Consider the following 23,056-nt stretch of genomic DNA (forward strand, 5'->3'; position numbering starts at 1 on the left):
GTCTCTGCTAACAACACTGGACTGGTGCATAGGAAATTTACGTGAGAGAGAGAGACAGTGTGTGTGTGTGTGTGTATACATATATATGTGTATATGTATATATATATATATATATATATATATATATATATGTGTGTGTGTGTGTGTGTGTATATATATATATATATATATATATACACACACACACACACACACATATATATATATATATATATATATACACACACACACACACATATCAATATATATATATATATATATATATATATATATATATATATATATATATATAAAAAGAGACACACACACACCCACACGAGTATATGTATAAAATACACATAATGTCTCAATATGTAAATAATGTCTAAATCTATACCATACATGATTTGTAAAGCCTACCACTGTTCTTGTGAGTGCTGGCAAAATGGCCCAATCTACGAAGAAAGGGCTCTGCTGGAATGTGTTAAAATATACAATTCATAAAGATACAAGAAAACTAACAAAAACAGACTCTGCTGAATGATGGCCCACCGTAACTTTAAAGGGCAATTAAATCACAACATGTTACCAAGCTATGCTATCAGCAACTCACACTGAAACATGTAAGCAATAACAGCTGCATCTGGAATGGAAAATGACAAACAGTGGGTGACAAAATAATAAAATCTCACCTGTGGCTGGCTGGCACCAGCGTCCAATGAGCCAAGAACATTGGCCAAAAGGGTTGGATTCAGACCCATTAAAGCTGGAGGGATGGAAAGCATGGGAAATAGGAGAGACTGCAAATTAACATCAGCACCAGAAAGTCCAGGAATGGCACTGCATGGTGTTTGAGGTGCAACAGCATCCGTCTTTTCTCCGCCGGTAGACTGACAGACAGAAAGTGGATCCTGAAGACCTGGAATGGGAAACAGGGAAGACAACAAACTGCTTGGCTGTTGCTGCAGCAAGTCTAGGTTGGCCAGACCTAGTCCACTAAGAGCAAGCATAGGGTTCACAGATGGACTCTGAAGCAACGAGGCCATCAATAGGTTCTGCATGGTTTGTCCATCCATGTCACTAAAGTTTGGCTGCATGGCTGAGTTCACCGAAGGGGTTGGAAATCCCGGTGGGTTTATTGCTCCATCATTCTGTCCTGGTAATGTGGCAGACAGCAAACTTAGAAGACTGTGATTCAACATCTGCTGCTGGTTCATGGCAAGCAGCAAGGGCAATGAAGCAGAAAGATTTGGGTTCAGAAGTCCAGTACTGGTTGGCAAGGAGTTTCCTAAAGAAAGCAGATGGTCTTGGCTCAGAAATGGGAAACTGTCACCAGATGGCAAGTTGCTGGAAAAATTGCCACTCGCTGTGGTAGCAACAGAAACTACAGGACTAGATCTTGGAGATGTGCTGCTGGTTGTTTGAGCAGCCTGAATGGAGGAACCTGCAATTCAGGACACAAAAGTATTACTTAACAATGAAAGCATACATGATACATAAAAGGAAAACAACACTTAACTTCACAAGTTTCTGGTCAAATTACACATATAATATCCTGTTTACATGAGACAGTGCATGTCAAATTTCAAACAGTGAAAATATAAAGCACAGAAGTTTGACACTTCCTCTATCTCAAATGCTCAACCTAAACAAATTGTTCCTGTGTATCCTTCTCTCCATCCAGGTCAGGGTCACATGGTTTATGAAACAACACATTTGTTTGATTACTGAAGGAGACAATAACACACCAAGTCTTGTCTTTAAATGCATGCATAACTTACTTTTTTTCTATTCCTATCCTCCCCTTTTCCACCTGTTCTATGTCCTAATGAATGCTTCTCTGGATTTCCTTCCCAAGAACCATTCTACGGTTTCACAAGCCACTCTGCGAAGAAGTATTTTCACAGACCCAATGACTACTTGGTGCTTGCCATTTTATGACTATGCTCTTCATTCCATGTTTTCATGTTCAGGACAACTCCTTCATATCTGTCTAACATGATCTTGTGTTAGGGTATCAAATATCTCCCCATCACGTCCGGTCCGTGGTTAGAAGAGCATTAGAACTTGCTGTCTCTGGACACACACATAGACAGACAGACAGACAGACAGACAGACACACACACACACACACACACACACACACACACACACACACACACACACACACACACACACACACACACACTTTTATGCTGCACACTTCTACACTCCTTTCAGAAACCTGATGTTTCTCTTCTTTTATGGCTTTTAGATCTGCACACAGTACTGAAGGTGTAGTTTGACTACAGCCATATATAGTGGGAGTATTTTACACCTTTCCTTCTAGACTTAACCTCCCCGAGGATACAGACCAGCATTTTGCCGGCTACTGCTAAGTCAATGTGATGCTGCTTCTGGTGACCAAGCCACATGTAACCAACACACACAGGGTCCTATTCAGCTTCCTCCAGCTGATACCTCACATCATGGTTCATAGGATCATAGAAAGTTACTAGGGTATTGGCCCTGAGGCCCTTACAAACTGAGCTAAGAATTTAGTCCATGTTCCAACAAGTCAGTACCCTATGCCACTGTCCAGCAGGGACAAAGGTGGAATCCCAGGGGTGGATTTTCTGTTCCTCATCCAGTTATCCAGGTTGCGCTTAAAAAGGTTTAATGAGGTACTCTGCTTTAAGTGGAGAGGGAGCCTACTCCACAAAAGGGGAGTCTCTGGGACAGAAATCTGCCCTCCAATAAGTCCTATTGATGTCACAGACCAGGTTGAGGTCTCGCGTGTGGGTTACTCGAATGGAGCTTGACTTACAGTTATTCAGCAGTCCCATCAGGGTGGGGTCTGAGACTACTTTGTACGCCAGACAGAGGCCACCTTTGAAGAGTCTGTAGGAGACTGAGTAGAGGAGCAGGGCTTTTAGCCTATCTGTGTAGGGTAGATATTTGAGGCCCTGGATTCTCCAGGTGAGGAATCTCTGTGATCTCTCCAGCTGCTGCATGTGCTTTGTGAGGTACATGCCGAAAGGAGCACTGTATTCAGTAATCAGTCTTATAAGGAAGAATACAGGGATGTTATGATCACCTTGTCCCCTGGATGAGATACCCTTACTAATGAGGTGGGCCATGTAGAAAGCTTTCCTTACAACAGAGGCAATATGGTGGTCAAAAGTCAGTTTGCTATCAACCTGGGTTCCCAAGTCCCTCACAACTGATTGCGTGCTTCGTGCCTTATTATCAATGTGATAATTTGTGGGGATGTCATTCTCCCCAAAAGGGTTGCTGTGGCCAGTGCAATAAGTCTGCATTTGTCTGGAAATTCCATTTTACAGCCCACATGATTGGCTTCTCTGAATCCTTCCCTCCATCTTTCACAGCTATTCTTAGCTTTCTGCCATCAGCAGAGGACAGTCATATTTTCTATTCCCATAGAATATATCCAACATGAATACAATGAGTACTGGACTGAGGCCCATCCCTTACACCTTCCACATTCCTGACACTGTCCCTCTCATGAAATCCCTTGTTGTCCTACTATTCAATCATGCATAACTTTCTTAGTCTTGGTATTATCCCCAGTTCTTTCAGTCTTCTTAGCAGCACTCCGCACAGGACTTATTAAAAGACCTTGCAAAATCCAGAAGACCATGTCTAACAGCACTTTACTGTAAAGTTCTAATGTAATCCTGTCAAAAAACTACAAAAGACTTGTCTGACAGTTTCTTTTGGGGATGGACAGTCCCATGTTGGTTTTTGTCCTGGAGACTGATGTCATCAAGGAAAGCAATCAACCAAACAATCTTTTTATGGCTTCTTTCCTTGACTTTTTCTGCTACTTTTGTCGGCCAACAGGCCTACAATTCTCTCAGTTTTGCTTGCTCCATATTTGTAAAGGGGACCAGAGCTGCTATCCTTTCTAGGCATCAGACACTTCCCCATTGGTCACAGATCTATTACAAACCTCTGCATGGGGATCTGCTAGGCAGCATATCTGGTCCCAGTACTTCATACTCCCTTAGGAAAACCATTTTCCTCTCAACCTCCTCCATCTCTATCCTACGGTCTGTCCATTGCTCTTCCCTACTCTGCCATGCCTTGCTTTCCTCAGTAAAGACAACAGAGAAGTATTCATTCAGTATCTCTGATTTCCCCAGTCTTCAATGCTCTCCCTTCCCATTTTTGTTCAGCCTTGCCAGGTCTATCCCTCCCTTCTTCCTTTCTCTGAAATACCCGGAGAAACTCTGGATCAACTTTGAAGTACAAACACCTGATCCACTACACATGATTCTTCCACTACCAAGCAGACTAGTACAACACAAGTAGCTGTAATGTGACTAGGTGACTAGTAATGTTTTTGCAGGAGTCCGGACTCACCTTGGACCCTTAATGTGCAGATTTTATTCCATACCCTGGATGGCTAAATAAATTACCACCAAGATCAATTCAATTGAAAGAAAACTGAATAAATTAATTTCCTTTTCTCCTAGCTTGTGCAACCACAAAGCTAGCACTGTTCTGCACTAGGGTGTAGGGTAGAGACCCCACACTGAGAGGGGTCCAGACCCACCGAAAAAAAAGTCACTTTCTGCTTTTGAAATGTGCCAGACAGACGGGGTGGCAGAACAGTGTTTTTAGTAGTTCAGTAGCTTTCAGGCTTGCCTCCAGTACTACAAAACTGATCCAAAGTCTTTGTAAACCCCAACCAATACCTTATAGCTAGTGGTTTTGGTGCACTCACCTCAACCTCATACTGCTGCACTTCTGCTTGCTTCCTTGTACTGTGCCTCCTCATCCTCCAAGTCTTCACCTTCTCAGTTCCACTGCTTTTATGCCCTGTCTTTAATGTGATTGTCAGTCTCACCTTCCTGTCTAGCCACACTGGCCTTCTCTTTTTTATTCTTCCAAAATCTTTGTACACAGCTATGATGACTACGGTTCCAACCCATTCGCACAGCTTGTTTACTCCCTTAGTTTATCACTGGCCTCCGAAGTTATCTTCAACCCACTCCATAAGTTCATAATCCTCATAATTCACTTTTTAAAATCTCACCCCATTTCCTTTGTAGCTGTGTTCTTACCCTTCCCTGACTCTGAACCACACAGTGATATGATCACTGTTGGCAAGTGCATCTTTACTTGGACATCCTTAACCTCACCCCCTTCCACCTCATTTAGGACTACATTCAGAATTCTGTCTTTTCTGGTATACTTTCTAACCAGATGACATAACCCTTCTTAGTCCAAGACTTAGAACAACTCTCACTTCCTCTTTATCTTGTAAGATCAGATCCTCCTTGCCTGCTTTTGGAAGATTCAGCTCTAAAAGGGCTACAACCCTCTTCTTCCTACCCAGTTTCTTTATTCTCTCCTGAAGTCCTTCATCCGCTCCCCTACACTAAATTAGTTAATCAGCATAACCATATTTCTCTACCTAGACTGCGAGGACACTTACCCTGGATTCTGACTGCTTGCTTACCTGCCTTCTTCATAAAACGGTGTTCCTCTGACCTGACACATGATACTCTCTTTTATGTAGATCATATCCTTTCCTCTTATAGGTTCATATGTAGGTACTAGGCTATCTGCCCAAAAGCATTTATATGCCTAGCCAGAATGTGTTGGTTTTCGTCACCCCCTTAGACATCACTTCAATACCACTGTAAACCATATATATAATGTTTTTGAAACTTTTTATGTTTTTATTTAATTTTTATGAGTATGTAATTTGAATGTATTTTATGTTTCTGTATCTGCTCTATAATTTTATCTCACTGTGGAGCTTTCCGGTCTCCGCTGAAAATGAGCCACTAGCTCAGTTGGACCAACCTGGTCAACAAATGTAAAATAAATAAATAAAAATTAGGTCAGCAAATAAGTGTAACGAAGGAAATGATTCTTTCCAGCTGGGGCACAGGATCGGAACTGCCTAGAAATAGTAAGGCTTTATTAAGTTTAATTCTGTTGGCTGCCAAAAAGGAAACTACTAGAAAATGGAAATCAAAGTCGAATCCAACTGTATTTGAATAATGAATATTATAAAAGAGATTAAAAAAAACTGGAAGATGCATGTTTGGAAGACAGAAAGAGCAAATTACACAGAAATATTGTGGGAACAATACATGCAGAATCAAGTTCAGGAGGAGGAGTGAGGTTTAAAAGAACGCAGGAATGCAGCAATTTATATAATGTTGGACTGATGATGGCTACAAGGAAAGATAACATATATGTATAATGTATGTAAATGGAATAAAAAGTTGATATGGGTTGTTTTCTTTTCTATTAAAGTATCTCTGCCTGTGTCTTAAGCGGTCATTTAATAAAGAATGCAATATCCACCACCAGAACAAAAGTCCATCAACGCTGCTCCGACACAATAAAGGCTGTCCAATTACCCAAAAATACAAACTGTCTGTACTACTCCAAATACGACAACAGAATGTTAAAAAATGGAATAAATATTTATTGTCTTACATAGATACAAAATAAAAAATGTAAAAACGAACAATATTAGAACAATATTAGAAAAGTAACTGATTCATAATAATAAATCAGTTACTTTTCTAATATTGTTCTAATATTGTTCGTTTTTACATTTTTTATTTTGTATCTATGTAAGACAATAAATATTTATTCCATTTTTTAACATTCGGTTATCGTATTTGGAGTAGTACAGACAGTTCGTATTTTTGGGTAATTGGACAGCCTTTATTGTGTCGGAGCAGCATTGATGGAATTTAATAAAGAACACTGACTGACAGAAAAGATGTGCTCGGCAAGAAAAATGTTTAAAATTGTGTATGGTTATGAAAAGTTTTACCATTATATCTATGGAAAAGAGGTTCCATTTGAGGATGACCTTCAGCCATTACAGAGTATTTTCAAGAAGTTTATGTCTATACTAGCTAAGAGAATAGTCAATGTGTGCTAAAACTGATAGATATGGAGCAGTGTAATTTTGTAGAAGAGAAGCAAATATTTGACATTTAACGGAACAATGATGATCAAGAGGGAAGCAAAGTGTAAGAAAACACCACTACTGTTGATGGGATTTGATGCAAAGAAAGGATTCAAGGGAGTCAGCTGAGATTTTAAGAGTAGGGCAATGGAAGCATTTACATTCTCCGATAGAATAATTAGGTTAATAAAGAGGATATATGAAAGGGTGGAGGCACACATTAATGCGGGGGTTCACTCCAACATGTTATGCTTGAATAGGAAACAGACAGGGATAGCCTCTTTCCCCTTTATTACTTGCTTTACATTTAGAACCATTACTAAAGAAAATAAGAAACTCACAAATTTGAGGATATCACTGGTATGGTAATCAAGAAAAGTTATCTTTATTTGCAGATGATATCATTTTACTCTTGATAAATCTAAAAAGCTATTTTGGTGCTGTGGAACATTTTGGGAAGCTTTAAAGTATTTTGGAGACATAAAATAAATAAAGATAAAACAAATGCTTAGTTTACTATGTACCCACACATGAATTGTTTTAGCAGTACCCATATTTATGGGGGCATGATAAAATGAAGCATTTAGGTGTATAAATTAAAAATAACTGTGTTATGGAAGCTAAGGATATAACAAAAATGAAAAAGCTGAAAGCTCTTTAGTATGGATATTGGTAGTAAGATACAAGCACTGAAGATAATTTTAATATTTAATTTTCCATATGGGTCAGGCATATTTTTAATTAACTGCAGCAGAATTTATAGATGACGATTAATTCAGAGTTAAAGGAATTTATCTATGAGAAGAGAGCAAGAGTAAAGCGGGATGAGCTGATTCTCTCGATAGAAAAAAGTTTGTTTAGGAAGTCCCTGAAAGGGAACAGTACAAAGTACAAGCAGTTTTCATTCAAACAAAAAATATCTAATGAAATGGTTATTACATCAACTGCTGCACTCTTGGGAAATGAATACCAGTACAGCTAAAAGACTACTACAGACAGAAAATGAAAAAAATGTTATATATCTTGATGGTCTATACTGTTCTAAAGTCTCTATGGGATTGCAAACAACCTTCTAGATTTTGGCAGACAGAAGTCAATTTTTATAGTTGGGCTCCTCTTTCACATAATACAGTCTGAGTCCCTCGAATCTATGATTACTTTGCCTTACTGTCTTATCCCAAATCTTGTTTGCCTTTACTTAGAATGGCAGTCCTAAGGATTACTATTACTACCTTTGAGAAACTTAGTTTGGAGTGTCTCAAACTTTCTTACAGCGACACCCTCTTGTTTGGGTTTTTTGTCATACTTTAAATACAAGCAATAAATAACTTCTTCTGTTGCAAAATAGTGCTTAAATTACACTTCTTTGAGAAAAGAAAACTTACATAGACCCTTGGAGTCAGTCTGTTTCTGTCATTCCTATCAGGTTTCTTCAGTCTTCTGTCATTTCTAACAAAAACAAACCTCAGGCACATACATGAAAACCTTAAGTCTATAGAAAAAGGCATCATTTTTCCAAATATGAATTTTGAAAAAAGAAGCAAGGGGCAGGTGAAAAGGAAGAAATCAAAATTGAACATGCAAGGATTGAAGAATATTACTGTAAGAAGAAAAGAGGAGAATGACAAGTTGACACCACGGCTGGCTCAAGCTGTGGATGCATACAGCCTACAGGATGAGAATTGTATGCTTGCATAAGCAATGAAAAGTGTGGGATTAATAAAACTAAAGGTGATGGAGATCATTCCTTTGAACAACTGACAGCAGATATTATGGAATTAGAAGTTGAAGATTCTTCAGATCTGGTCAAAAAAGATATTCTTGTAATTGGAGATTCAGTTATTAGAGGAACTGATACTTGCATCTACAAAAAAGATAATGACTATCAAAATAGTGTAATGCTTGCCAGGAGCAAAAATAGAGGATGGAGAAAAGCCTTAGAACACCTTCATGGTAGGAAATATGATCTGTTTTTGTTCAGGTTGGTATAAATGATCTCACCCACAAGTACTCCCTGTTAGTAAGGAACTTAAATCCCTCTTAGCCCAGCTTGTACAGGTGTTAGGACGTATTTTTCACAAGTCACATATAGAAAATAGAGTCAGGTCACTGGGAATAAAAGGATTTTTTGGGTAAATACCTACATGAAAAAATCTCCCGTTTCAAAAAAATTGAAATGTGTAGAGCATCGGAGACTAATTTTGGGCATATGTGTTTAGACATAATGGTGTGCACTCAAGATCAAGGAAGAGAATTTTTACAGCAGCTTTTTTACAATATTTGTCAAACACAAGGTGGGATTTTTGCAAGGTCAAAAATTTAACAGTTCACAGTTAGCAACATCTGATGCATCTCTGATGCTGATTACTGCTAACAGCAATTAATAAAAACATTTTTCTTGTTGGAAATTGTAATACGTTCCCGCAAGACTGATGTTGTTAATGTTTGTGAAACATTGCTAAAGAACAATGACTGGAAACCAGTTCTGTCACAGTACAAATATTTTTACTGTAACAAACATTCTAACAAAAAATCAGGTGGAGGTGTTATAAGGATTAAAGATTATTATAAAACCTGTGACTATTACATGTTCACCGATAATACTAGTATTGTAGATTGTGTAACTGTGACAATAAAGAAAACCATGGAACATACAACAATTGTTGGACAGAACTCCAAATCTAAATGTTGATGACCAAAAGGAATTCATAAATTTCTTGCACAAGGCACAGAAGGGAAAAACAATAGTGGCTGGAGACTTAAATTTACAAGAAACAGAATGGAATAATATTGATCCAACAACATTAGTAAAGAAATTATTTACAACATATGTTCAGGAACAAAAATGGCTTCGGATTGTAAAAAGGCCTACCAGGAAAAGGAACATACTAGACATTGTTTGTGTTCCTAAAGAAATTATTGTTACTTCATGTCAAGTTTTACCACTCTTAATGTGCAACGATCATGGAGTAATATAGCTTAATTTGTTGCTAGATAATTCTTCCAAATTGAAATCTAAACCAATGCACAGAAGATTAACAGCAGATTTTATATGGAAAAAACTGCAGAAGGAATGTGGAAAGTTTTGAAAGAGAAGTTGTTTGAATGCAAAGAAATATTTAACATCAGAATCTAGGCACACGACTTCAGGATACATTTCCAGTGAGAGATACAATTACAGTGAGAGATAAAAAATACAACAAATGGAAAACAGGTCGAACTATGACCTTGAAAACTGAAATAAACAAGCTGGATAGACAAATTAAAAAAACTGTGAGACAAGATCAAGAAACACTTGAAAGAAATTTATATAAAGAGAAAGAAACCATTTTTAGATACATAAGATGTGGTAAGAGTAAACACATACAAATTGATAAACTGTGTATAGATTCCAAAATTTATTCTCAGACATGAGATTATAGATATATTTAGAAAATCGTATACAAAGCAGTTTGGCTCTACAAGGGGGGGGGGGGGTTAAAATTGTCCAGCGACATCCAGGTAACCTCAGACACTGAAATCAAATTAGATTATATTGAAATAGAACTAAGCAAACAGGATCCAAACAAAGCACAGGGAGGAGATAGGATTAATGATGATGACCTCAGACCACTTCGTCATGAACTTACAGAAAAGGATCTGCAGGCAGAAACAGCAGCAATGTGGAAGAAAGATACCCAGACAGTTCCAATAGTAGCAGGTGCAACAGGTCTTACAAAAATGAATCTACAATCATACTTGGATATCTTACCAATACATGTAACCACATACCAATTGTAGAAGGAGTCATTACTGGGCACATTGCAGGTGCTGCGAGGAGCACTTCTGGCTGACATCAACGACTGAAACAATACTAATTTCATAACTTTAAGAGTACTTTGAGTTAGGAATGGGGTCTATTCCAGTCATGGTATTAGAGACCCAAAAGACTTTAAAAAATTAAAAAGAGAAATACCATTATAGCTATTATTTACTAGGTCATATAAATATGGTGAGATTCCACAGGATTGGAGACATGCACTTGTTAAATCTGAGTTTAAGGCAAAGGGGAGAAGGACAAGTTCAGATTCATACAGAGACATAAGTTTTCTTTCATGTTGTGGAAAAATATTATAGAGGGTTATACTAGATAAATTGCTGTCAGAATTGGAAAGGTTGGGACTTGAAACCATATATCAGCATGCATATGTTTAAAATAGATCAATTACCACCTACAACATGATACTCTATAACAACATAGTAACAGTGACAAATTAAAACATGTGCTGTGACGTAATTTACAGATTTAACTTCAGCATTTGATAAGGTGATAAACAAGATGCTGCTCAGTAAATTAGGACAACTAGGTACTGATGTAGTCTTGATAAGATGGACAGATGCATGGCTTACAAATAGGACATGGCAAGTATAATACAGCAACCGGACAGATGAAATTCAAGGTTAGAGTCAGGGTGTCCCAAAGGGCTCTATTCTAGGCCCTTACTTGTTTAGATTGTATTTTTCAGATCTATATTTTTCATCTGAGGTGTTCTACAGTCTGTATATAGATAACTTCAAAATAGGTAAACTGATTACGTGTTACAGATACGGCATGCCTGCAAAAGAACTTGACTAAATTGACTACTTGGGCACAGGAAAATAATATGTTCATAAATATATCAGAAACTAAGCATACGAGATTTGGGAGACGTACATTGAAAGGCAAATATGTAATACAGCACACAGTGACTAAAACTGTAGAATCATTTAAGAATCTGGGTATATGGGTAGATCCAGCTTTGAGTTTTTCTAATCATATCAACCAATTGATTAATGGTAGCTATGCAATTACAGGATGTATAAAAAGATTTATAAAGTCTAGAAAATCAGAAATGATGACATCATTGTTACTTACATTAGATCCAAAATTGAGTATGGAACAACAACAATATAGAAACTTTATATGAAAACAAGTATGAGGAAACCGGAAATAGTACAGCAGAAATATACCAAGGGCATTCATGGATGTGAAAACTTAAGTTATTGTGAAAGACTAAAATATCTGAACTTGTACAGCGTCTCATACAGATATTTAAGAGGAGACCTTATTCAGGTATATAGGGCATTTAGAGATAACTACTTCTGGGAATGTTTAAGGTTATCAAAAAGTAGTCGAGACTCACCAGACAACCTATGTACAAGACTCTCTGGAGGAATGGAAAGTGTACTAAATAGTTCTCAGAGAGTAGGTGATACATGAAACAGACTTACAAATTACATGAAAGCAAGCACTAGTTTAGATATTTTTAAGAACAGCCAGGGCACTTAATATGGGAAAAACTGTTTAACAATATTGGCAGGATGGAAGGGCATTACTGTACATGCTTGAAATATTTGTATGTATTTATGTATGTATGCAAGTTTTGTAGGGCTTTGCCATTGGCATTTCTAAGCAAGCTATACCTTGGAACCTCTATGTCTCCACCCTTTGTCACTGGTACTTCTGAAGACCTTATACCCAGGCACCTCTATGCCCTATACCTATTGTCAGTGGTAGTGCTAAACAATCTAGACCCAGCCAACTCCAATTCTCACACCCTTTGTCTGAACAAACAAAACACTGACACCTCCATGTTGCAAACCCTTTGTCACACGTACTTCTGAATAACTTATACCCAGGCACCTCAATGCCCTACACCCTCTGACACTGGCTTGCAATTTATGGTGCAGTTCTCTATGCTCCACAAGCCTAAGTAGAGTTAGACTGTGGAAGTCAGAGGTCAGCCTGATGCTGCTGGCCACATGACAACATGCTGCTTCAAGGCTGGAAGGTTTAAATTCATTTTTAGAGCTTTAGTTTTTGAGTGTTTGGCACATAAATACCAGCTAGATACAACTTTTGTGCCATACTCTGAAGAGCTAAAATGGCCAAAGGCAAAGCCTTTGCTGGTCATTCGTGTATCCATGTCAGAATACAGCAGATCTATTTCATAAGATCGAAAGACCAGATGATCGAATCATAGAAGCAGCAATCTCACTGAACCTACTTCTCCAGTGAAAGCCAGTATTTTGGGGGTCAAATGTTTAACCTTTCCCCAATGTACAGCAATCTCGGAGTTGGTATGTATAATAGGCAGGGAGTATGGGGGTGCAGAGGGGCCTGCCCCACTCCCAAAACACTGTTGTTCCTGATGTCAGCTTCCAGAGGAGAAGCTGGTTCGACTTTCTTATTTCAGCTTCTCCAAGTCCATCATATGGTCTTTCAATGTTATGACACAGACCCGACACAACACACACTTTTTGCTTGCTTATGAGAATTGTAACATTTAAGTTGCTTCACTATCTTCCCCTCAGCTTAGTCACCACAAATCCAAGCTTACTTATAAAATGAAATTATAAGCAAAGTAAGCAGTACTAGTACCGCTTTGCAAACAAGTTGAATGAAAGCTGGGTTCTACAGCTAAAGTGGGAACCCAATAAGGTAAGTGAACAAAACTGCATCAGTTTGCAGCTACCAATCTGACTTCAAATGCCCAGTAACAAAGTGGACACCAAGTGTCCTGCAAGCTGCTTCCCTCTGTTTACTGCACCTGGCTTAGATAACATATATCCTTTAGAACACAAAATGGATGATGATCTTCAAAGGAACAAATGTGGAAGACACAGTCAAACATTTTTTTAGATATAAGAAAAGCTGCACTCAAAAGAGGCGCATTTTATTCATGACTTTTTTTTCCCACAAACAGAAGCCCTAAATGATGACAAACAAAGTTAATCTGGGCTACTCCAGGCTGTCAGATCCTGGAGTTGCACAATCATATACATTTTTGTCACCATACTGCATGTATTCTTACATCAACCATGTAACTGCATCTTCTTAAAGATCTGTGCATCACACTTCTCACAAAGAACTATACACAGCAGTATGTACTACGCTGATATGTTGGACCTGCAAATCTCTACAAATGGTATTAGAATACAATGGGTCCGATTTTCATCCAGTCATTCTCCTGTATTTCTCCCTAGGATGCTTAAAATCTGCATACATCACCTGTGCCACCTGTAAATTTTTTTACCCCTCAAATTTCTGTAGCTTCACACTGTATTGCACAGCTCCAGAAGGTATCAGCTGTAAAGTAGCCCAGCATGGTATTTCTCCTTCTGAAATACACGCCAAACAAAGATAAAAGAAAGACTAACAAACAGAAACAACCACATTCACTGTGCTTTGTGAAATGTGCCAACACTTAATGTATCAAAAGAAAGACAACACACAGCCAACAACATATAGCACTGCAGAGTGCACTAATAGCGAGAAGCTAAACTCAGCCAATGAATGAAATGCAAGCCTTGCAGAAACTGAAGCTAATTTAGTATTTATGAGCCCTTTTTTAAATTATTTTGTCCTATGCTGCTGACCATTTGTTACTGATGTTGCCCCTCTTCAGTCTCAAATTCTCAAGTTCCACTTACCTTCAGATTTAATCTGATCTTCTATCCTGGTCCGAACTGCAGACTGAGGCATCTCAGTGCAGTGTCATCCTTGCTGCCATAAGAATTTTTTTTTTATTGCATGACTTTTCCATGCCCTCATGCCTCTCAGCTGTCCCTGATATTTCTTCATATTTTTGCTTTGTCACTCATATTTTTTTTTTTATTTTGTCACTCTTTTTTTATTTTCACATAAATCACTGAGGATTAGTCAGTCAATAATGGCAGTCCTTACAGCTCTGTACTTCTCACTGTACAGAAAATACATGTTGATGTAAATCCATTTGTTCTATTAACTTTTTTAAATGAATTACATTAATTTTTAAAAGCTGTCTCTAATTTTGGGGTTTAGCCCCACACCATTATTTTTGGTTTTGTCCATGATTACTGAGCAAGGAAGTTGAGAACTGTGAATGCCCTCCCCCATACATGACATGCAATGAAGTAAGATCATGAAAGACTCACGAACGTCTGCTGGCGCACACCCATATCAGTTTTACCACAGTCTTCCCACCAACAGCTGTCAATCCATACTGAAAGCCTCTCTCTCATTGACTGTAAAAAGTGAGAAAAATCCAACCCCCTTCATACTCTTCAGATGCCAGACTAACCAGATGAACACAGATCAGGTCTCCATCACTTTGCACCATGGAGACTGCTCCAGTTAGTTTAATTAACTATAAACAAGTCCATTAAGAATTTGGACTGATGAATGGGCAGGCTGAAATCAGAAAAATCAATGAATAAGACAAGTTTGTTAACTGGGATAGAGCAATGATCCACATGGACCCAGTTCAACTTCAGCCCGGGATCAATGTCTGGATAAATAACTTGCTCACACAATAAGCAAATGAAAGCTGTAATAATCAAACCCAGGCATGCTGTGAGTTATAGATATATCAGCCATAGTCTTAAACATCTGTACTAAACCACAAGGCATCTTAAACATAGGCTTCTTTTTTCTTGTCGGCTAAAGCCACAGGTGGAGCAGAAGGAAAGGTAGTGCAGTGGTGTGTACCCCCTTTTATGTCAGCCAGTCTTCTACCAGGAGTGGTGATTCGTCTAGCTACAAGAGATGGTGTCACATAACAGATGAAAACTATTCTTCTCCTGGATGATCCCATGGAATGAAGATTATGCACAGCATAACAACATTTATAAAAGGTGTTTACAAGCAACTTTCCATACGGCGAGGTGCATGGGGGGGCTGCCACCCTAAAAAGTTTCCTTGGATGTTCGCTGAAGTGCAAACATTTCTCAAATTTTTTTACATTCACAGAAATTACCTTTGGTGAGTCGACACGAGTTATTTAGCTTATGTTTAGAAATACGGACACTTCTGGCATCATTTGTGTTAACTTTCCTTCTTGCTAAGCCACAAAAGAACATCCCTACACTGCTAGTTTACATTAGGTGCAGAGGAAAGCATAAGTGTGGCACATCTGCAGTGCTGCTGGAGTATAATATAACCAGGCTGGCTATAACTACAGCATTAGCCTGACATGCTCATGTGTTTGAGGAGGTTAAAGGTAAACACTGGCAGGGCTTCACATTCAGCACAATCTTCTCTGATATGTGGGCACCATCTGGCATTTCATCTTTACTTCTGATCAGGAATAACATTTCTGTAGTGCGAACAAGTTCACTTGGATCACTGTAGTCTTTATTACTGGTTTCCATTGAGTTGATAGATTTTGTTTGTGAATGCAAGCTTTACTCATCTTATTAGCCACAGTTTTTATTTTTTTTTCAAAAGATATATATTTAACTGATCTGTTCTGGAATCCTCATTTAGCTTACAATTACATGTCATACTGTGCACGTCAAAGGTTAGGCTCTCAGCAACAGTATGCTGTACAGAGCAGTCCTACAGGATAACCAAACAGTGGAGATGTGCTGAGAATGAGGTAGTAAAATACTTGGTGGGGGACATGCCTCTCAAATTGTCTAGAACTTAACAGTGTCACTGATTTTGCCTCACATGTTTGCCCTTTTCCTTGTAAAATGTTTGACTTTCTGGTAAATCACTGAGGATTATAGTCAGTCAGTAATGCCAAAGTTTAATACTTATTTTGCAAAAAATATATGTTGATGCAAAACCTCTAGTAATGTCTTACCTGAATTAGACAAACATTTGAAATGGTCCTTGTGTTTGTTGCTTTGTCTTCCATTATGTTTGACTTTGCTCAGAATTGTTGAGCAAAGCAGTTGAGAGGTATGGATCATCAGGGAGTACAAACAGACTCACTAAAAGCAATGATAGCAATCTGAATCTTGCACTGGAATTTGGGCAGAAAGAAAAAGGAACTACAGTGATCTGTAAAATAAGTGGAAGACAATGTGATAAATAAGAATGCAAACTTTAGCAAGTGCAAGAAATCAAAGAAAAAAGTTACACATTAAAACAAGGAGGTGTGGAAAGCACTTTAGAGTGGAACACAGATGAGACAAGGAAAGACAGTAACAAAAGGATGTTATTTTAGGTACGTAAGCAGAAAATAAATAATGTCCAGTAAAAAAAAAAAAAAAATTCACAGAAGTGGGAAACAACAGATTCTACGGTACCACTTATCTTGATAAGATTAAGACTGGGGATACAGTAGTAACAATACACACCAACAGGTGTGTGATGACAGTACTGTAAAGGGAACTTGGTATGAAAGTAGTGCTTACATGATCTGGAAGAAGTACGGCAGCGAGAAATAACCACTGGACAAAGGAACTCTATGACACAAACAATAACTACAGAAAAAAACTATGAGGCTTTGCCGATGTTTATGCAAATTAAATGCGGATTTAACTGATGTTGTTTCATACTCCATTTTCTAGTGCTGCAGTGTTCAGTGTCGCAAGTGCTCATGTTTATACTCCTTAAATAAAGTTCTATGGTACATGCTTTTTGAGACTAGTACAACTGCTGCTAAGACCAACAAATTATTTATCAGGACAGGTGAGTGTCATTCTTTTACAAATCCTTAGATATTCCACTAGTTTTGTGTAGCTGTTGTAGCTTCTACCATATGTAGGGACGACATTAATGAAGTTAGACATGAATCTAGTTTATAACATCAAAGCAAAAAACTAAAGCCCTAAGAGGACTGAATTGTAATGGAAACACAACATCTCAAACATAAAATCCTGACATAAAGACCAACAGGTAATGAGATAAGCAGAAATTCAATCCAACATATATTTTATTACATTGTTTCACAGAGAGTTAAGCCCTACACCTACCACAAGGGGCTGTGTCTCCTTTTCTTACAAATAAATCCATGTTCAGACCGGTTCCATGGCACAGAGGAATACAGCCCCTACTATGGACAAGCCCTGACAATGGAAAAGCCAGGCAGAGAGAGAGAGAGCGAGACAGAGAGGAATGACAAGCCTTGGTCTGCTGCCCTCTCCTGGGGTGATGGATGGGAGGGTTTGGGTGCACTTGAATGCACACACCATGCAGCTCGATCTTCCTGGTGGACAACATCAATTACAACTTGTGATACAAGCGGAACGGCAGGGGTACATGGAGGGAAATACCCCTTGTGACAGTCAGGGGATGTCCTCAGCAGTTAGACCACTGCACTCCTCTCCCCAGCATCTAGCTGAGTGAGCATTATAAAAGGCTTGGAAGGAAATACAAAAGAAATACAAACCATCCCTGATGGCTCTCTACATCATAGTTTCCTCCTGCCTGATTCTCACCCAGGTGATTAAGATTAAATGGGTAAATTTGCAGGGAGGGGACTGATGATCTACAGAAAGCAGGGTCAAAGTGAAGCATACAAGCTATATTCACTTACAGAAGAAGGATGACTTTGCTTTCAAGTAAAACTAAACACTTATCTTCTACATCTCTGTGACCTTGGACTTAGAATAATAGCTTGAGGATCACAGTTTCCCACCTAGGTGTGCACTGGTGCCTGCTACCTGGAAACACGTTATTATTAAATTAGCTTTTATTATTTTTACCAAAGTCATAAGTGGTATGTTATACAAAGTATGCATTCTTAAGTGCAGCTACAGTTAAGCAAACATGTAAACTGCATGTATATGCAGTACTCAAACACTAGGTTACTGGTCTTTTGGGTAGTCCTGTAATTTACATTACATCATCACCCACTGCTTCACAAATAAGGATACCAAAAGTACACTACATACACTACTATTCTAGCTCCCCTGTTCAGCAGTATGTGCTTCACAAATAAGGATACCAAAAAGACACTACATACACTACTATTCTAGCTCCCCTGTTCAGCAGTATGTGTTTCACAAATAAGGATACCAAAAAGACACTACATACACTACTATTCTAGCTCCCCTGTTCAGCAGCATGTGTTTCACAAATAAGGATACCAAAATGACACTAAATACACTACTATTCTAGCTCCCCTGTTCAGCAGCATGTGTTTCACAAATAAGGATACCAAAATGACACTACATACACTACTATTCTAGCTCCCCTGTTCAGCAGCATGTGCTTCACAAATAAGGATACCAAAAAGACACTACATACACTACTATTCTAGCTCCCCTGTTCAGCAGTATGTGTTTCACAAATAAGGATACCAAAAAGACACTACATACACTACTATTCTAGCTCCCCTGTTCAGCAGCATGTGTTTCACAAATAAGGATACCAAAATGACACTAAATACACTACTATTCTAGCTCCCCTGTTCAGCAGCATGTGTTTCACAAATAAGGATACCAAAATGACACTACATACACTACTATTCTAGCTCCCCTGTTCAGCAGCATGTGCTTCACAAATAAGGATACCAAAAAGACACTACATATACTACTATTCTAGCTCCCCTGTTCAGCAGCATGTGTTTCACAAATAAGGATACCAAAATGACACTAAATACACTACTATTCTAGCTCCCCTGTTCAGCAGCATGTGTTTCACAAATAAGGATACCAAAATGACACTACATACACTACTATTCTAGCTCCCCTGTTCAGCAGCATGTGCTTCACAAATAAGGATACCAAAAAGACACTTCATATACTACTATTCTAGCTCCCCTGTTCAGCAGCATGTGCTTTGGGCACTGCTGCTTCAAATTTATGAAGCAGAAAAGTAAGGCATGCAGCATCAATAATAACCTTAGAAGCAGATATCCTCTGAGACGGACAACTGTCTCAAGGGATGTAGCCCCTTAATTTCTCTTGTACCACTTATACATATAACCCACCAGTACCCCCCTCAAAACTTTTTTTTCACTGCTTATTGTTTAAATGAGAGAAGCCCACTAAGTACCCAAATTACAGAAGGTATAATGTAACTGCCAATGTGCCAATGCAATGACGGTTTCATCAACTACCGTTTCTACTGGTCTCAGGTACTATGGACATACTTAGTGGACAACCATCGCAGGTAGGCATTTCACAATTGGCTGTGGGAATTCATTTATCAGTAGCATGCAAACCATGTGGTATGGAGCTTGTGGGGCGAGCAATGTCACATAGTAGTGTTAGGAACTTAAGCAGTCCAACAATCCAACCACCACATGAAGGGATGCAAAAAAAGTTTAATGAGGTAATTGATTTTGCTACAACTGTAGCTTCATCAGACCACTGATAACAAGTGCCAAAGATCTATTTAAACAATCAATGATGTCAGAAAGCATTAACAAATCAACATTCACATAAAACAACACACCCTCCAACATACATTGCTATAAAATTCATTATTATAAAATTCAGTACTAAAACTTAAAACCTTTCAACTCACAAGCATAAAAACATTTAGATAAAAAAAAAATTAGATAAAATATACATTATATATATATATATATATATATATATAGTGGATATAAAAAGTTTACACACACTTGTTAAAATGCCAGGTTTTTATGATATAAAAAAATGAGACCACAATAAATCATTTCAAAACTTTTCCCACCTTTAATGTGACCTATAACCTGTACAATTCAATTGAAAAACAAACAAATCTGTTAGGGGAAAAAATATAAAAAATACGCTGGTTGCATAAGTGTGCACACCCTTAAAGTAATACTTTGTTGTGTGTGCACACCCTTAAACTAACACTTTGTTGGAGCACCTTTTGATTTAATTACAGCATTCAGTCTTCTTGGGTAGGAGTCTATCAGCATGGTACATCTTAACTTGGCAATATTTGCCCACTCTTCTTTGCAAAAGCACTCCAAATCTGTCAGATTGTGAGGGCATCTCTTGTGCATAGCCATCTTCAGATCACCCCACAGATATTCTATTAGATTTAGGTCTGGGCTCTGGCTGGGCCTTCCAAAACTTTAATTTTCTTCTGGTGAAGCCATTCTTTTGTTGATTTGGATGCATGCTTGGGGTCATTCTCATGCTGAAAGGTGAAATTCCTCTTCATCTTCATCTTTCTAGCAGATGCCTGAAAGTTTTGGGCCAAAAGTGACTGGTATTTGGAAGTGTTCATAATTCCTTCCACCTTGACTAAAGCCCCAGTTCCAGCTGAAGAAAAGCAAGCCCAAAGCATGATACTGCCACCACCATGCTTCACTGTGGGGATGGTGTTCTTTTGGTGATGCTAAGTGTTGCTTTTGCGCCAAACATACTTTTTGGAATTGTGGCCAAAAAGTTCAACCTTGTTCTCATCAGACCGTAACACATTTCCCCACATGCTTTTTGAGACTTGATGTATTGTTTTACAAATTTTAGCTGGGCCTGGATGTTTTTCCTATGTAAGAAAAGGCTTCTATCTTGCAACCCTACTCCATAGTCCAGACATATGGAGAATATGTGTACTACATGTGAGAACAATCTCCCGTAGAGTACTTGCCAGAAATTCCTGCAGCTCCTTCAATGTTGCTGTAGGTCTCTTGGCAGCCTCCCTGACCAGTTTTCTTGCCTTTTCATTCCTCAGTTTTGGAGGGATGCCAGGTCTTTGCAATGTCACTGTTGTCCCATATTTTCTCCACTTTTTGATGACTGTCTTCACTGTGTTCCATTGTATATCCAATGCTGTGGAAAGTTTTTTGTACCCTTCTCCTGACTGATACCTTACAACGAGATCCCTTTGATGCATTGTAAGCTCTCTGCGAACCATGGCTTTTGCTGTAGCAGGTAACTGAGAAAATGTCATGAAAATCCTTCTAGGACAGCTGAACTTTATTTGGGGTTAATCAGAGTCTCTTTAATTGATGGCAGGTGTGTACCCAAGAAGACTGAATGCTGTAATTAAATCAAAAGGTGCTTCAACAAAGTATTAGTTTAAGGGTATGCACACATTAGTTTAAGGGTGTGCACACTTATGCAAACAGCGTATTGCACGTTTTTTGTTTTTTTATATTTTTTTCCCCTAACAGATTTGTTTGTTTTTCAACTGAATTGTACAGGTTATAGGTCACATAAAGCTGGGAAAAGTTTTGAAATGATTTACTGTGGTCTCGTTTTTTTATATCAGAAAAACCTGGACCTTTAACAGGGGTGTGTAAACTTTTTATATCCACTGTATATATGTGTGTGTGTGTGTGTGTGTGTGTATATATATATATATATATATATATATATATATATATATATATATATCCAATAAAATATTAAAATTAATGAAGCAGCTTCCTAGTCCTTCATAAGGGCTTCAAAGGCACTTTGCCATTTAAGCCAGGAAAAGTGTCAGCTTTAAACCAAATTATCCAACGTATCTCTGCACATTCTGTTCTAGATTTAAAATCCCCCCTCTTATATTAATAGTCATAACCTCTAAGACTGTAAACAAACTTATGTCCTGGACCTTTTTCAATATCATGTTTTGCTAACGCAATGCGTTCATTGAGTTTCCTAATATAATTAGCATGTTCAAGTATCCTCTTCTTGGAACTACAATTCGTTTTACCAACATAATAAGCTTGACAGAGACAGCACTCGGCATAACAGATCACATGTTCAGTTTCAGAGTCTGCATAAATATTAAAATCGATAAGACATTTGGTGACAGGACAAACAATATGACTGGTAGTCCATACATATGTACAAGCTGAACAGCCTCTAGACGGAAAGTTACTATACGTTCTGAAGTAACAACATTACTATGTTTTTTACAATTCTTATTGCATAACTGGTGCTTCAGAGATCTATTATTCCTGAACTCAAACTTTGGTCTAGGACCTACTATCTGACTAATCTCTTCATTGGCTAGCAACACCAGCTAATATTTCTTAATAATGTTACAGATGTCTGTTGTGCCACTAGAATAAGTAAAAACTAATTGCACGTTATCCCAATGTTGTCTAGTAGGACCAACATCTGAACTGACATCATGTGCACCAAAATAAAAAAGGTTTAGCAACAGTATCTCTATATGACAGCACAAACTCACTTGTCCTCTTGACGTCAAGCATAGAATAGCCTCTAGAAAGTAACCATTTTTCACCTGCAGCAACAGCTTGTTCAATTAATATATCATTACTATGTAAACACATTTCTCTCAACAACTGTCCCTTACAAATATTCATAGGGATATATCTTGGATGCATACTTGACTGATTTCCTAGATGTCACTATTAATAAAGATGGAGTAGGTTTTAAAAGTAAGATATTTAGGAAACAATGTAAAAAGAATAATATATTGCATAAGTCGAGTGCATCTCTTTTCTTTTGCATTCCCTTCATGTGGTGGTTGGATTGCTGGACTGCTTACATTCTCTA

General features: G+C 38.1%; 1 protein-coding gene across 1 annotated transcript in view; it reads right to left on the reverse strand.

Annotated features, from left to right (window-relative positions):
* The window catches only part of MBD6 (methyl-CpG binding domain protein 6), a 613,628-nt gene that overhangs the window by 111,280 nt on the left and 479,292 nt on the right, over window positions 1-23,056 (reverse strand). Inside the window, exon 7 of the mRNA XM_044083610.1 lies at window positions 672-1,423. Within this exon, the coding sequence (XP_043939545.1) occupies window positions 672-1,423 (752 nt within the window). The remainder of the gene's footprint in view (window positions 1-671; window positions 1,424-23,056) is intronic.

Source organism: Protopterus annectens, chromosome 9.part0, assembly GCF_019279795.1.
Source record: "Protopterus annectens isolate FY-2018-M chromosome 9.part0, PAN1.0, whole genome shotgun sequence".
Taxonomy (NCBI): Eukaryota; Metazoa; Chordata; order Ceratodontiformes; family Protopteridae; genus Protopterus; species Protopterus annectens.